The sequence below is a fragment of the Diospyros lotus genome, chromosome 9 (assembly GCF_014633365.1).
Source record: "Diospyros lotus cultivar Yz01 chromosome 9, ASM1463336v1, whole genome shotgun sequence".
NCBI classification, from domain to species: domain Eukaryota; kingdom Viridiplantae; phylum Streptophyta; class Magnoliopsida; order Ericales; family Ebenaceae; genus Diospyros; species Diospyros lotus.
Genome location: NC_068346.1, coordinates 9,519,276 through 9,537,432, shown reverse-complemented (window position 1 = coordinate 9,537,432; position 18,157 = coordinate 9,519,276). Strand labels below are relative to the sequence as shown.

At 39.2% G+C, this 18,157-nt stretch overlaps 1 protein-coding gene across 1 annotated transcript in view; it reads right to left on the bottom strand.

Annotated features, from left to right (window-relative positions):
- The window catches only part of LOC127810629 (SEC12-like protein 2), a 28,097-nt gene that overhangs the window by 3,204 nt on the left and 6,736 nt on the right, over positions 1 to 18,157 (bottom strand). The window contains exons 3-4 of the mRNA XM_052350197.1: positions 1,537 to 1,687; positions 55 to 146 (exon numbers count right to left, since the gene is read on the bottom strand). Of these exons, the coding sequence (XP_052206157.1) occupies positions 55 to 146; positions 1,537 to 1,687 (243 nt within the window). The remainder of the gene's footprint in view (positions 1 to 54; positions 147 to 1,536; positions 1,688 to 18,157) is intronic.

Below are 18,157 nucleotides of genomic sequence, written 5' to 3'. Positions count from 1 at the left end.
TTTAACATAAAACCAAGAATCAAAAGTCAGTACAGCAAAAGTATTACTGTGAACCTGAAATCCAAGTCCTTAACAGAGGCATGAGCATTTGCTTCATCAAGAATAATTTCCATGTTAGGCCACTTGAAAACCCTCAACTTTCCATCCTGTACTGCACCAAAAATAGGATGATCATGTAACACAATAATTTCCATAAAAATGCCAATTCAGCTTAATATTTATATTTCAGTTTGAAAATGACAAAGCACAAAATTTAGATTGAATATTGTCAAGCCCTTGAATTAGGGCAATTTCAGTAACTATAGAATGTAAGAAGGAGGGAGAGAGATAGAAACAGAGAGAGAAATAAGGAAAGAAAGAAGAGGAAATGAGAGAATCAATAGAGAGAGACTTTGATTATTCATTTCCGAGATATCCCTCAAAGTGCTGTAGGTCTATCTTTTATAGGACCTCTAGCTACATCAACTACCTTCTAACTACCCAATGGCTTCAATTAGCCGCTTACAGCACTAGCCGCTTACAACATTTCTACTACTTTATTCCTTATTTAGACCCTAAAATTTTACAATATTACACACTACTCCCTAGGGTCATGACAAATATTTTGAGAAATAATAACAAAGCCACTACAAGAAAAGCTTCTTAAATCCAGAGGTGGCCTATTTTTATCAGATCAAGCACCTGCATCCTGAAATACTGAATCCGGCACAGATTAAAGATCTGACCTAATGGAAAAAGATACATAACCACCAATGAATGCTACATTTGGTGCCCATGGGGTAACTCCATATTCAACAAAGAAAAGAATAATAAGCAAGAGAGGGACATGATATGTAAAATCCAGTTTTGCATGTCTACCAAGTCCAGTCAAATAGCTCTTTCCTTCACAGATATTTACAGCTACAGATGGACAAACAAGATTAAAAGTATCCAAGTATCAGAGAGTGCTCTCTGGATGGTTGAGTAGGAATTTTTTACCTATCCATAAAAAAATTCAATTCAGGGCTACACATTTCAAAAAATAAATATAAAAGTAGAGAAGGGAACATATTGAATTTGCGTTGCTAGGTTGGGAAAAAACAAAGAGGCAGCTAAATCTGGAATTTTTGTTCTGAAGCAGATGCAATATGTTTTTTAAAGTTTCCTAGATGGAAGGAAGAAAGCAAAGGGCCAAATGTCACCAGAATGTAGTAAAACTTGGTTTGCCAACTTTGTTTTTTTTATCCTTGTCAAAAGTGTAAGAAAATATCTCATGGCATAGTTCTCCCGCATCTAACAAAAACTACAGAAAATCTATAGCATTCAGGAATTCCAATTTAACAAAAATAATGACATAGGGAAATCAGTTCATAATCTAAAAGGAACTATTCTCATTTCCTTTTCTCTGGGAATATTCCCCCTAGTCTTTCTGCTCCAAGAATTTTTTTTTTTTTTGTTTCCTTTGGACGAGCAGCTTGCTTTCTCATTTGAAAATATCTTGTTCTCTAACATGCAGTAAGTGCCGTAAGAAATAGCATAATTAATAATGATCTCTACCTCGCCTCCAACAGCAAGTACAGAACCCTCAGCATTAAAAGTCAATGCTAACTGTTGCCCAACATCTTCCAGTTGAGTTAGGACATTGCCAGACATCTTGAGACCCCATTTGCATAGATTCGTGCTCTTGACTGTATCCCAATCAATTCGTCTATATAAAGAAAACAGAAGGCAAAAATAACAACAATAATAAGATCATATATCAAAACCATTTGCAAGAAAAATGTGAAGGTTCAAATAGTTCACTATGAGAACTTGTATTCAACTGAGCATCTTTTTTCTTTCTCTTTTTTGCTCTCATATGCTCAGATTTCAAAACAATAGAAGAATAAAAATGAAGGTTCAAGCATCCAAAAGGGTAGTCACCTTCAAAGTACAATTTGAATTGCGTACGTGTCAACTTAAAATACTGATATTCACAATTGCTTTATGACACCATCACCTCTAACATAAGATACAACAATGGTTCTAAGCAAATTAGCTCCTTTGACATGGTGACTTGCAATCATTTGGAAAGTTCCAATTAAAATCTATCTAAAGTAAAATTGTTCTATTTTTTATCAGACAAAATAATGGGCAGTGCATACCAATGGAATTACCCAGTACAAATTGTTGGATGAGATTGGGTGTTCAAGTTTAAAAAGGAAAGATAAGGTGGTTGGATAAGATAAAGATTTAAAAGAGAAGGAAGCCTGGAAGATAGGATAAAGCTCCAAGATTCAAGGGGGAGATTCAAACTTGAAATTTGAAGATAAAGGCCAGCATGTTTTGAATATTAGTTACTGTTATCTAAATTTGAATTTGTTCTTATTTTCTAGGAGATAGAGTAGATATTTTGCCTTATATAAATATCTCCCTTCAGATTCAATAAATTTTAAGTAAACTTTCGAGAATTCAGCTTATTTCATGGTATCAAAGCCAAATCCTGGTCACCTAGAACTTGAGGTCTAGGCTGTTTACAAAATCATGGCTGAAACTCTACCAAACCCAACCATAACTGAAGCCTCAGCCATGAGTTCTCCTAATCCTCATTCTCCGCCAAATTTTTCTACAAATCCTATTGATAACCACCCTCTACAGATTACTCAACATAAGTTAAATGGGAGTAATTTCAAAGAATAGTTTCAATTGGTATTGCTTGTAATCAAAGGAAAAGGAAAAGCTGGATACTTGATAGGAGCAATTCCTACTCCACATAGCAGCCAATTATGGCACCTAGGCAGCATAAAACTCTATTATGGCATGGCTTATCAACTCGATGGAGCCAAGGATCTATAGAACCTATCTGTTCTACAAGACGACGAAGGAGATTAATCCAAAAAATGCACTTAGATTTGGAGAATATCTCTCAATGTTTTGAGATCAGGTTAGCCATTCACAAACCAGACAAGGTAATCTGAATGTTATAGAATACTATAACGTTTTGGTTGAGTTATGGCATGAAATGGATTTATCCTACACTATTAATTGGGAGTGTTCAACTAATAGCACAAAATATAATAAAATGTTAGAAAAATATCGCATTTTTTATTTTCTCCATGGTCTTAACTCTGATTTGGATGAAGTTCGTGAAAAATTATTGGATACTAAACCCTTACCTACACTTAGAGAAGTGTTTGTTGAGGTTAGGAAAGAGGAGAACTGGCGTAAGGTGATGCGTCATCAAAACTCTGCTCTTGCTACTGTCAAACAGGTGGACACTTTGTCAAGAAATCATGGGACAAGCAGTGGTGTGACCACTGTAACAAACCCTACCATACACAGAAAACATGTTGAAAAATTCATGGCAAACCAGCAAACTAGAAGCCACGAAAAAAGAGGGAAACAACTAGATTAGCCTATGCTGCCGAAGTCTCCACTGAATCTGGGAATAGCTTGAATCTAAGCCTATAATCAAAGCAGGTTCAAACCTTGTACATGCTACTAAATCAAGGTATAAACCCCTCAAGTCCTCCTACTCCTAAGCCAACAATTTCAATAGCCCTACAAGGTATTCCTTATTACTCACTAGTCTCACAAAAGCTCCCTAAACAAGTTTGGATAGTGGATACAGGTGCATCAAATCATATGTCAAGTTTGGCTAACTTTATGATGGATTATACACCTTGTAACACAACTATTGATATTTCTATGGCTGATGACACAACCTCTCCTATTTTGGGATTTGGAACAGTGTGTTTATCAAAACTAAAGTTGAAATCTATTCTATATGTACCGGGATTGCAGTGCAATTTACTATTAGTTAGTAAACTTACAACATATATGAATTGTAGTATAACTTTTTTCCCATCCTACTGTATATTTCAAGACCAGGCTTCAGGGATGATGATTGACAGTGCTAAGGCTAGAGATGGCCTTTACTATATGATGACAGAAGATGTTCCAAATTCTTCAACCAATAAAGTTGTCTTTACTGTAACAGCTAATGCCAATGTTCTGCTATGGCGCAAACGCCTAGGACACCCTAGTTTCCCATATCTAAAATCCTTGTATCCTCACCTTTTCATTAATAAAGAACAATCTTTTAAATGTGAGCAGTGCACTCTTGCAAAACAACCTCGTTCTCATTATTCTACACAGCCCTATAAACCATCTAAACCCTTTCACTTGATTCATAGTGATATTTGAGGTCCTTTTAAACATCCCAATATCTTGAGTTCTCGATGGTTTATAACCTTCATTGATAATCATACTAGAGTTTGCTGGGTATATCTTATAAGAGAAAAATCAGAGGCTAGTAACACTTTCAAAAGGTTTCATAAACACATTTTGAATGTGTTTCAAACTCCTATTCATGTTATTCGAACTGATAATGGCCGAGAATACTTTTCCCATGATTTCACTTACTATCTCTCTGAACATGGCATATTTCATCAAAGCTCATGTCCATATACCCCCTCAACAAAATGGAGTGGCAAAAGAAAAAACAAACACATGCTTGAGGTGGCCCGAGCTATGATGTTCACTACCTATGTTCCTCATTTCTATTGGGGGGAAGCTGTTCTTACAGCCGCCTATTTAATCAATTGTCTTCCCTCTAAAGCCCTACAATTTAGAACTCCTCTCAACACCCTTCGTGATCTGTGTCCAAATGTCCATCTCCTTCTCCCAAGGTTTTTGGTTGTATTGTGTATGTGCACAACACCAATCCCTCTCGGACCAAACTCGAACCAAAGGCACTTAAATTATCTTTGTTGGGTATTCTCCTTCCCAAAAAGGATACAATTGCTATTACCCCTCCTCCCACAATTTTTTTGTATCCTCTGACGTTACATTCTATGAGGATCGCCCATTCTGTTCTCCTAAATCTTCTCTAGAAAAGACTGACAATACAAAGTGGCCTTGGGTCCTTCTCATTTCTCTTCCTCTGCTTGATTCTACACTGCTAGTATGTTCTCAAGGGGAAGCATCAACATCAACTCTTGACAACATACTAGTAGCTACTACCTCTCCTGATACCTCTATGCACCCTCCCGATACCTCTATGCTCGATATCCCTACTCATAAACCAATCCTTGCCACTCACCTTCCAACTCTCGAAATCTAGAGGCTAGTCCATCTGAGGACAACATTACTACAATGATGGAAGATTTGGATTGGGTTGTTCCTATAGTATTGCGAAAAGGGGTAAGGTTATGTGTCAAGTACCCTATTTCTAATCATCTGATTTATACAAAATTGTCTCCTCAGTTCAGGGTTGTTGACCTAATCTTCTACCTTAATTATTCTACCCTCAAGATCTCGCAGAATACTCACACACAGAATGATATAGAAATAGAATAAGAAAAACCAAAATTACGGTGAGACTAACACCTAACCCCGACCCCTTATTTATAGAACATAAGGGCAGATATTACAAGGGATTAAATAACGGCACACTAGGAATATAACTAACCAAACAAACAGTCAAGAGAAATAACAAATATACCCCTAACATAAACTAATTAAACAGAGACACAAACTAATCTAATACAAATGATTTTTAACAAATTCTCCACCCATTTGAACTAGAATAGATTTTCTCTGGATTCTCCACCCTCCACCCTCCTTCACTGCACAGATTTTCCTTCTTGATTAACACCTGAAATACCTTGCAAAATCTTCATGCAATGCTTGAGCTTTGCAAGAGGTACAATCTTTGTAAACATGTCAACAACATTCTCATCACCTGAAACTTTGGTTAGAATAACATCTTGTTTTTCAATTATTTCCCTAATGAAGTGGTGCCTAACATTTATATGTTTAGTCCTTTCATGATGAGCCTGATTTTTAGACAAATGAATAGCACTTTAACTGTCACACATCAAAGTTGCCTTGACATCTAACTCTAAGAGCTCACTAACTAGACCCTTAAGCCACATAACCTCCTTTATAGCTTCCGATACAGCTATGTATTTAGCTTCTGTGGTGGACAAAGCTACCACATGTTGGAGATTAGACTTCCAACTAATTGTAGAGTTCCATAACATAAACACATAACCTGATGCGGATCTTCTTCTGCGGTGGACAAACCATATGTTGGAGACTAGACTTCCAACTGATAACCTAATGTGGATCTTCTTCTATCTAAATCAACAGCATAGTCTACATCCGTGAATCCTAGTATACTAGCTTGATCTCCTATATTGGCTCCACCATAAGAAAAAACATTATTAGATGAAGCCTTCAGGTATCTAAATACCCATTTTACTGCATTCCAATGGGGTTTTCCTGGATTTGCCATAAAACGACTTACTACACTCATTACATGAGCTACGTCGGGTCGAGTGCAAACCATGCTATACATCAAACTGCCCACTACACTTGAATATGGAACTTTTTCCATTTCCTTCATACTTTCCTCATCCTTTGGAGATTGATCCGAAGACAACTTAAAATGAGATGCAAATGGCACATTCACTACCTTAGAATTTGCCATTCCAAACCTAGATAACAACTTTTCTATATAGGATTTTTGAGATAGGTGAATTTTCCTTTGCTGTTTACTTCTGGTGATTTCTATCCCTAGAATTTTCTTAGCTTCACCTATTTCCTTCATCTCAAATTTAGCTTTTAATTTCTTCTTTAGCTGCTGGATCTCTTGACTGGATTGACTTGCTATGAGCATATCATCCACATAGAGCAGCAAATAAATTGAGATATTAGGAGATATATGTTTGAAGTAAACGCAACAATCATAGGAATTTCTAAGATACCCTTGTTTTATCATAACAATGTCAAATTTCCTATACCATTGTCTTAGAGACCGCTTAAGCCCATAAAGGGATTTCTTAAGCAACCACACCTTCTCCACCTCTCTGATAGACTCAAAACCCTTAGGTTGATCCATTAGGATTCTCTCATCTAAGTCTCCATGTAGGAAAGCAGTTGTGACATCTAATTGCTCTAGCTTTAAGTCTAAATGGACAGTGATGGCCAGCAACACTCTTATTGAGGTATGTCTCACAACAGGTGAGAAAACCTCATTAAAATCTATCCCTGGAATTTGGGTAAAACCCTTTGCAACTAACCTAGCCTTATACCTAGGTTTAGGGTTAATTCCAACTCCTTCCTTGATTTTATACAGCCATTTATAGCCTACTATGCGCTGTTCTTTAGGTCTTTCAACTAGATCCCATGTTTGGTTCTTCCTATGGGAAGTTATTTCTAACTTCATGGCTTCTATCCATTTTTCAATCTCTAGAGGACACTACCTCTTCATAAATGAGTGGTTCTTCTCCTACATTTTCTGATGTGCTAATGAAGGCATAAGCTACTAACTTTGGCTACAGCTACTAAATTTGAGTAACCAAAACATTTTGGAGGTCTTCGAGTCCTAGGTTGCCTAGAAGAGTTTGGCAGATCTCCTATACTGGAATCTGCATCACTTTCCCCTCCACTCTCTTCATATTGAGTGGAGTCCTGGTCCTGATCTCATTCCAAGGCCTGTTCACCTAGGTCTTGATTGTTACTTGATAATTCCGAAGGATTATCAATCCTTATCTCAAGGATTTCTACATCCATGGTCTCTGTCTTTTCTTCTAGGCCCTGCTGGGACTCTACACCTCCTGATTTCATGGTAAAGGATTCATCAAAGGTTACATCTCTGCTAAATATAGTTCTTAGCCCTTTAGATTCAAGGTTCCAAAGCTTATAACCTTTTACACTGATGGGGATAACCAATAAAGAGGCATTTCTTAGCTCTAGGTTCAAGCTTGCCTTGCTTCACATGAGCATAGGCTAAGCACCCAAACACTCTACGGTGGTTCAAACATGGCTTGTGACCTGTCCATTTTTCATAGGGATGTCAGATTCCTGATTTGACAAGCGAAATCGAGAATAACGAGAGGGAAAGAGAGAGAAGACTTGAGAGAATTTGGAGGGAAAAGAAGAGAGAAATTTAGGAGGGAAATGAAATGAGAAGGAAACTGATTTCATTCAACATACCCCTTAAGGCGCTCTTGATCAGTATATATATACTGATCAAGCTCGTTTGGGCGCCAAAAGCCGTTGGGCCTCGCCCATGTGCACTTACAAGTGGCTACCGCACGCGCTGGGGTGCGCTTCACGTGATCCTACATGCTGGGACATTCTCCCCAGCTATGCTCAACGATTTATTTACATTCTAATAGCCCAAATATATTGTTCTCTCTACTTAACAACTAGCTACTGTGACAATCCCGACCCCTTAAAATGTTTCTTGTCCGCAAGAAATATGTAGCAAGCTTGCCACATTGGGAAATTGCTGGAGAAGTTCTGGTAAGCACTCCCAAGTATTGTTATCAGGATGAAGGGAAGACCATTGAACTAACACCTGGATCATAGGAACGCCACTATGGTGTGTCACCCGTCTATCCACAATGGCCATGGGAACAGCCTCTGGAGATACTTCTCCCACCATAGGAGGTAAGTTCAAGGTAGAGCTTTAGTTGCCCACTGATTTCTTCAGCAAGGATACATGAAAGATCGGGTTTATTCTTGCCTCAGTAGGTAGTTCCAGTCTGTAGGCCACAGCTCTGATTTTCTCCATAATTTTGAAAGGGCCATAAAACTTAGGATTCAACTTTGAAAAGGGATGTTTAGTCAATGCCTTGTAATGTTAAGGATTGAGCTTCAAGTAGACTTCATCCCCTACGGAAAATTCTCGTTCGCTCCTCTTCCGATCAGCTTGTTGTTTCATTCGGTTATGTGCCTTGGCCAATTCAGCTTTCACCATTCTTAATACTTCTTGTCTCTGTTGGAGGTAGGCTTCAACTGTGGCTACTATTGTGTGACTTCCTAAGGCAGGAAGTAAATCTGATTTGTAACCATAAAGGGCCTCAAATGGAGTCATCTTAAGTGAGCTGTGGAAGCTAGAATTGTACCACCACTGCGCCATTACCAACCACTTGTGCTATCCTTTGGGCTGCACAAAACTGAAGCACCGTAGGTAACCTTCCAGGCATTGGTTAACGCGTTCGGTTTGGCCATTCGTTTCAGGATGGTATGCTGTAGACATTAGGAGTTTAGTTCCGAGACCTTTCATAAGCTTTTTCCAAAACAGGCTGGTAAATATTTTGTCTCGGTCAGAGACAATCGATCTGGGTACACCGTGTAGTTTTACCACATTATCCAAGTAGATTCGAGCCACTTCCTGAGCTGAGAACGAATGGGTTATCGACCGATGAAGTGGCTAAATTTTGTGAATCTATCTACCACTACCAAGATACAATCCTTCCCTTCCGATTTTGGTAGGCCTTCAATAAAATCCATAGTAACATTAGTCCAAGCGTGATCTGGAACTTCTAGAGGTTGAAGTAAACCGGGATGGGCCACTGTTTCGTGCTTACATCGTCTACAAACCTCACAACTCAAGACACATTTCCACACATACTTCCTTAGTTGCGGCCAAAAGAATAACTGTCTGACTTTGTGATATGTGTTTTGGATACCCGAGTGCCCTCCGATGTGGGATCCATGTAACGCATGAATTATCCTGTTCTTCAGTTCCTTACAATCACCGATCACCATCCTTCCTTTGTATCTTATCACTCCTCTAGTAGGTGAGTACCCTAGTTTGCTGGTAGTGTTCACCGTTAGCTGTTCTAGGAGACCCTTGGCCCATCCGTCCTTGTGGTAGATGTCAGTAATTTCCTGGAGCCAATCGTGTACCACTGTAGACATAGCTGCAGCCATCCCTTCTTCATGACAGCGAGATAACGCATCTACTGCAACATTTTCTTTTACTTGCCTATATTGGATCACATAGTCTAACCCCATGAGTTTAGACATACCTTTTTTCTGTAATTGGTTGTGCAACCTCTGTTGTAGAATGTATTTCAAACTCTCATGATTTGTTTTGATTATAAACTTTCCTCCTTCCAAATAGTGGCGCCACCTCTCTACTGCCATTAGCACTGCCATCAGTTCTTTCTCATAGATGCTAAGGCCTTGATGTCTTGGGGCTAAGGCTTGGCTGAGAAAGGCCAAGGGTCTTCCATCTTGAGTCAATACTGCCCCTATGCCGGTGTTGCTTGCATCTGTTTCTAACGTAAAGGACTTATCAAAATCAGGAAACCCTAATGTAGGTACGCTGCCCAGAATTGCTTTTAACTACTCAAAGGCCTCTTCCGCCTTAGTGCTCCATTGGAATCCATTTTTCTTTAACATTTCAGTCAAAGGTTTACTTATGGAGCCATAGTTTTTCACAAATTTCCAATAGTAACCAGTAAGCCCCAAGAACCCCCTTAAGGCCCGTATGTTTGTAGGTTTGGGCCAAGCCATAACCGCTTCAATCTTCTTCGGATCAGTTCCCACACCTGCTCCTGAGATAATGCGTCTAAGATACTCAACTTGGGGTTGGGCAAAGGCACATTTCGACTGCCTGATACATAGCTGATTGAATCGCAAGATCTCAAATGCAGCCCTAAGGTGGGTAAGGTGTTGGTCAAAAGAAGGGCTATAAACTAGTATGTCATCAAAAAAAACTAGCACAAATTTTCTAAGGTGGGGTTCAAAAATTTGGTTCATAAGAGCTTGGAATGTAGTTGGGGCATTTGTGAGACTAAATGGCATTACGGTAAACTCAAAATGCCCATGATGTGTTCGGAAGGCTGTCTTGAAGGTGTCATCAGGATGGACTCTAATTTGGTGGTATCCAAGCCTTAAGTCTAATTTGGTAAATATGGTTGCATGTTTGAGTTCATCAAGTAGGTCATCAATGATGGGAATGGGAAATTTGTCCTTAATAGTGATGGCATTAAGCTGTCTATGATCAACACAAAAGCGCCAAGTACCATCTTTCTTTCTTACTAATAAGACAGGGGAAGCGAAAGGGCTGTGGCTTGGGCGGACAATGGATTGATCTAACATTTCCTTGACCATTTTCTCAATTTCCGATTTGAGTTTAGGTGGATACCGGTAAGAACGGATGTTGACAGGTTCGACTTGGGGTATGAGAGGTATAGTAGAGGTATAGTATGGTCCTAAGGATGCTTAGGAGGTAAAGTCTTAGGTTCTCCGAAGAGATCTTAATATTCATTCAACAATGAATCTAAAAGGGTCAGATTGTGTACCTGTTGCGTAGACCTTGAGCTTACTGTCTGGAAATGTTCCCCTCGCTGATCGCCGGCCTCAATGGAAAATAGATGAGCCACCTGTGCCCACTTCTTTCTGAACATTTGTTGTAACTTCTTGCCCTTCATCAGCTTGCATGCTCCTACCCCCATGTGGCCTTGCAGAACCACCCTTTTCCCCTTTTTATCCAGCGTTACTTCCATGTTATTAAAATCAAAACTAATAGGACTCAGTTCCCGCATCCAATCCACCACCAAAACAATATGGCAGCCCCCTAATTTGAGTAGTCTAAGATCAGCCAGGAATTCTTCCCCTTGCATCTCCCAACAGAACCCCATGCAAGCTAATTTGCTGAGAACTTTATCTCCATTGGCTACCGTGACTGATAATGGTTGTGTTCTCGCTGTTGGCTACCCCATCCTTTTAGCCGTCGTTTCATCAATGAAACTGTGGGTACTTCCACTATCGATTAACAGCATAAGAGAACTATTGTGCACCTTCCCTTCTACCTTAATAACTTTGCCGTTAGCCACTCCTTTAATAGCGTGTAATGATATGGCTCCACTGTCTTCGCCCTCTTCTTCTTCCATTGTTGCTAACTCTTTTGTTTCATCCCTTTCCTCTTCTCCGTCCAACAACAACAGTTGTTTCCTACACTGATGCCCTGGTGTGTACTTTTCTCCACACCTAAAACACAGTCCTGCTATCCTCCTTTGCTCTAACAGCTTGTCTCTGCTCAATGTATTTAGAAGGGGTGCAGGTAATGCGGAATACCTGACATTAGGACCCGTCCTCATTGCCTCTCTTCCTGGTGGTCTTCCACCTTGATATAGCATTCCCCCTTGGACACCTCTAATCTATCCCTTTTGTTTCCTTAGCAACGCATCAAATGTCATTTCCTATAGGTAAGCCCCCTCCACCGCCTTAGGAACCATCCTGAGCCTAAGTACTTGTATTGCTGATTGTAGCTCCTCATTAAGTCCTCCTTTGAAGCTTGATACAAAATAATCTTCAGTGAGATAGGGGTTCCGATTGAGCATCAGGAACTTGAGTTCTTCAAACTTCGCTTGATAGTCCATCACTGAACCTTCCTGCCTCAAGCGATTAAATTCCTGCACTATATCCAACCGACCTCGTTCCCCGAATCTTTCATTGAAGCCTTTGGTGAAGTCATCCCAATTATAGTTCGCTCTTACCTTGGACCATCCTTGGAACCACACATCTCTTTCATCATGAAGATATGCTACTGCCAAGGCCACCCTCTAATTCTCTGGTACTTGGTGGATCTCGAACAACTTCTCACACCTTCTCAACCACCATCGCGGTTTAGTACCTTCGAAGATTGGAAGTTCCAATTGAGGTACTAGAAATCCCCTCCTCCTTTCCACTACCAGTTCATTACCTACCGTTGGTTCTTCTTCAGATCCAGCAATTCCCGCGTGTCGGGGTGGAATACCAATTCCTTGTAGAATTGGTTCTGTCGTTCTCTAGGCGGAAAATCAGGGGAGATCCTTACCTATGGTTGATTTGCGAACATCATCATAAATTGTTGCAGCTGATCTCGCAACAAATTCCCTTGATCTCGAACTTCTTGCAATTCCTCTCGAGTTTGCAGGCGCATATCCCCCCTGAGTCGATCGGCTAGAGCCTCCAGCTTCCTATCCACCGCCGATCCTATCATTTCTTCCATTGTTTCGACTCTTCCTTGCATCTCGGATACTATCGTTGTTACCTGTTGAAGTTGCATCTCCATCTGACGCATCCTAGTACCATCCGCCATTGATCTGATCGTCTTTGAACAATCTGGCCCGGAGCTTGCTCTGATACCAATTTGTCAGATTCCTGATATGACAAGCGAAATCGAGAATAGCGAGAGGGAAAGAGAGAGAAGACTTGAGAGAATTTGGAGGGAAAAGAAGAGAGAAATTTAGGAGGGAAACGAATTGAGAAGGAAACTGATTTCTTGATTTCATTCAACATACCCCTTAAGGCGCTTTTGATCAAGCTCGTTTGGGCACCAAAAGCCATTGGGCCTCGCCCATGTGCACTTACAAGTGGCTATCGTGGGGGTGCGCTTCACACGATCCTGCATGCTGGGACATTCTCCCCAGCTATGCTCAACGATTTATTTACATTCTAATAGCCCAAATATATTGTTATCTCTACTTAACAGCTAGCTACTATAACAAGGGAGTCTTAAAGTCAATGGCTGCTGATGGAGACCTATTTATTACATGTGCAGTTGTTGTGATTGCCTCACCCCAAAAAGATTTTAGAAGGTTTGCATGGAATAGCATGCACCTAACCCTTTCCAATAAAGTTCTATTCATTCTCTCAGCTAATCCATTTTGTTTAGGGTTTCCAGGGGCAGTTAAGTGTCTTATAATTCCACTATCTTTGCACATTTGGTTAAACTCCCTATTACAGAATTCCAGCCCATTATTAGTTCTTATGGCCTTAACAGTTTTGTTCTTTTGATTTTCTACCAGCGTTTTCCATGTCCTAAAGGCTTCAAAGGTATTATCTTTAGTTTTTAGGACATAAACCCACAGCATTCTTGAGAAGTCATCAGTAATTGATAAGAAGTACCGAAAGCCTCCATGAGTTAGGGTTTGGGCTGGCCCCCACAAATCTGAGTGTATATAATCTAGGTGTGATTTAGATGAATGGATGGTTGTTTTGTTGAACTTTATTTTGGCAGCTTTGCCATAAATATAGGATTCACACTTACTTAATTCAGTGACCTGTCCTTGACTCAAAATTCCTTGTTCAGCAAGTTCTTTTATCCCTTGTTCACTTATGTGTGACATTTTTAAATGCCACAACCTTGCCTGATTTTGGATACTATTGCAGCTTCACCACTTAATGTGGTTGCTTGCAGAAAATATATACCATTTTGCAGCACAGCCTTCATGCATACTAAAGACCCTTTAGATATTTTAAGAGTCCCACCCTTACCCTTAAATTTAAGGCCATTCCTATCCAACTCACCAAGAGAAATCAAATTTCTCTTAAGTTCAGGAACATACTTGACTTCAAAAAGGGTTCTAAGGGATCCATCATGCAGTCTTAACCTTACATCCCCTACTCCTAGAACTTTGCACTCATAGTCATTACCTAGTAAAACCTTTCCCCCATTAATTATTTGATAATTTTGCAACCAATGTTTCTTAGGTGTCATATGAAATGAGCAACCAGAATCCATGACCCATTCATTGTTGTCTGCTCTTTCGGAGACTATCAGTGCATCAGCACTGTCATATCCTATTTCACATATATTTACACCCCCTTCTGACTTTTCCTTATCAAGAACATCCTTCTTTTTCTTGGGGCAGTTTCTCTTAATGTGACCTTCTTCATGACATATGTAGCACCTTATAGGATTCTTTCATGTCCTAGACTTTGACCTAGATTTTCCTTTCAATGGGGGTCTTTCTTGAGGCTTCTGGATCTTGCAATCAAGGCATCTACAGATGAGGTTCTGCCATCCAATTTAAACCTTAATTCCTTTGAGTTTAGGGCACCTATAACATCATCTAAGGAAAGCTTATCCCTGCCATGTTGTAGAATATCTACAAACGTTTCATAAGACCTAGGCAATGAGTGAAGAAAAACTAGGTGTTGAAGATTGTCTCGAGTAAGTGATAGGTTAATATGCAAGGTTTTGTATGCAGTTATGGGTTAGTTGATAGGCGGGTGGCTCTCTTGTAATATTAGTTATTTGTGGAGGGCAAAACCGATAATGTCATAATCGGCCCTAGGAAATATCACCCTATTTTCTATAAATAGGGCAGGGGGGATGAGGGAGAGATAATAGCATAGTCTCTTTCTGTTTTCACGAGAGCCTAGAGAATGAGAAAGCTGTGAGTTAGGATAGTCTTGTTTATTATTGGGAAGACTTGTATCGTGGGAGAAAGAAAGAGTGAAAGACCTGTTGTTATCCATCAATAAAGAAGGTTGTTCGGTGGTGGTTTCAAGGCTAGATGTAGTGCTAATTCAATTGGCATGAACCAAGATAAAATTCTTTCTTATGTGGTTTGCATGTCTCATTTCCTGTTATGTTCTTTGATTAATTTACGTTCTTTATTATCTGTTTGCTTTGTGGTTTATTAGCTGGTGTGTTGAGAGTGGTTGAGAGTGTGATTGGGAGGTGTTTGATTGGTTTCTTGAGAGGAACAAAGGCTGCTAGTGTTCCCAATTATAACACTAGGGCCTTATCTTCATCATCATATTTTACATTTATATTCTCAAGATCTAGACATAGTTTGTTAAGTTCATCTATGTGATCTTGAAGTTTATGATGATCTTGCATTTTAAATGTAAAGAACCTGGCTTTAAGGAAGAGATGACTGGACAAAGTCTTCTTTAGATATAGGCTGTCCAATTTCTTCCATATTTCTTCTGCTATCTTCATCTATGATACTTCCCGAAGAACCTTGTCACCAAGGCTCAATATTAAGGTATTGAAGGCCTTCTTGGTGATCTCCTGCTTCTGTTCTATCGTGAGGGATTTAGACATGTCCTCTTCTTTCAACGCTTTCTCAAGGCCGAGATTGCCGGATTGCCGGGAGGGCTTCCATCTTAATTTTCTAGAGAGAGAAATCATTTGTACCGTCGAATTTCTCCACATCGTACCTTGATTAAGACAACGCCATTTCGATCCCTTGAGACTGGATTATTTCCTCTTGAGTTTCTTGATCGACAGAAATGACCAAGGCTCTAATACCAAGTTGTTGACCTAATCTTCTACCTTACTCGATTATTCTACCCTCAAGATCTCCCAAAATACTCACACACGGAATGATATAGAAATAGAATAAGAAAAACCAAAATTAATAGCACAATCACACACACAAAAGACTCACGATTTATCCTGGTTCAGTTTCCGTTAAGGAAACCTACATCCAAACTGTTTGGCGCCTTTTCTCCACTATCAAGAACCTCTGAAATGATTACATGTATTACCCAAAACTTTCTTCTCTCTCACAACCCAAAGACCCAGGCTATACAAAGAATAAAACCTGATTACAAAGCTCTCAGAAGCTTTTCTCAAACACAGCACTAGCTCAAAATTCCCCAAGATGGTACAACCAAAAACGATGAGCCTAACACCTAACCCCGACCCCTTATTTATAAAACATAAGGGCGGATATTACAAGGGATTAAATAATCGCACACTAGGAATATAACTAACCAAACAAACAACCAAGAGAAATGACAAATATACCCCTAACATAAACTAATTAAACCGAGACACAAACTAATCTAATACAAATGATTTTAACAAGGGCTTTTGTTGCAAGTATTAACAACATTGAAATTCCCAAAACCATCCAATGTGCTATGAAGGATCCTAAGTGGAAGGTTGTTGTTTTGGAAGAAATGAAAGCCCTGGTTGGTAATAATACATGGGATATACGAGAATTGCCCTCAAATAAGAAGGTAGTCAGATGTAAGTGGGTATTCACAGAAAAACATCATGCAGATGGGAGTGTGTTGAAAGATATAAGGCTCAATTGGTGGCCAAGGGTTCAGACAAACCTATAGGATTGACTATAAGGAGACATTTGTTTGTATAGCTAAGTTGAATTCTATCAGGGTATTACTCTTTATTGTTGTTAATTTAGAGTGATCTTTATTTCAATTTGATATTAAGAATGCCTTTCTTAATGGAGATTTGGATGAAGAGATATATATGTAGGTTCCTCTTGGTTTTGAGCATGAAGTTGACACTAGAAAGGTTTGTAAACTTAAGAGGTCTCTATATGGGTTAAAACAATCACCAAGGGCTTGGTTCAAAATGTTTAGCATGACCCTAAATCGGTTAGGGTATAAACAGGGGCAGGTAGATCATACTTTGTTCATAAAACACACAACAAATGAACGGAAGGCTATATCAATTATCTATGTGGATGATATTATAGTGACAAGAGATGACATGCAAGAAATAAAGAGCTTGAAGAAGTAATTGAGAGCTGAATTTAAAGTCAAAGACCTATGAACAATGAGGTATTTCCTAGGAATGGAGGTGGCTTGGAGTAAAGAAGGTTTGTTCATCTCACAAGGAAAATATAAACTGGATTTATTGAAAGAAACAAGAATGCTAGGGTGTAGACTTGCTGGAACACCCCTAGAAAAGAATTGGAAATCTAGAGAAATCAATGATGATGCCACAGTAGAAAAGGAAAGATACCAATGGTTGGTTAGAAAATTAATCTACTTGTCCCTTACAAGGCCAGACATAACATATGCAATGAGTGTAATAAGTCAATATATGCATTCTCCCACTCAAAGGCATATGAACATTGTTTTTCATGTCCTAAGGTATCTAAAAGGGAGACTTGGAAAAGGATTACTATTCCAGAACACAGAGGAGAGGGGAATTGAGGGCTTTGTTGCTGCAGATTGGGCAAGGTCTATTGAAAATGGCTGGTCAACTTCAGGTTATTGTGCCAAAGTATGGGAAAATGTGGTTACATGGAGAAGTAAGAAGCAATTGGCTGTTGCCCGCAGTAATGCTGAGGCAGAATTCTGAGCTATAGCTCAAGGAATTTGTAAAGTAATTTGGTTAGAAAGGTTGATGGAAGACTTGCATATTCCTTTGTCACAACAAACAAAGGTGTACAATGATAGTAAATCAACGATTAGTATTGTTAAAAATCCAATTCAGCATGATCGCATGAAACATGTGAGAATAGAACAAAGTTTTATAAAGAGGGAAATTGAGGAAGGAGGAATTAATCTATCCGATATTCCTACAACAAGTCAAGTGGTAGATATGTTTACAAAACCCATGACAAGACTAGGTTTCGAATTGCTAATTGACAAGCTGGGAATGACTAGTATCTATTCTCTAACTTGAGGGGGAGTGTTGGACGAGATTGGGCGTTCAAGTTTAAAAAAGAAAGAGAAGATGGTTGGATAAGATAAAGATTTAAAAATAAGGAAGTCTGGAAGATGGGATAAAGCTCTAAGATTTAGTAAAGAGATTCAAACTTGAAATCAAAAGATAAAAGGTCAGCATGTTTTGAATATTAGTTACTATTATCTAAATTTGAATGTGCTCCCATTTTCTAGGAAATAGAGT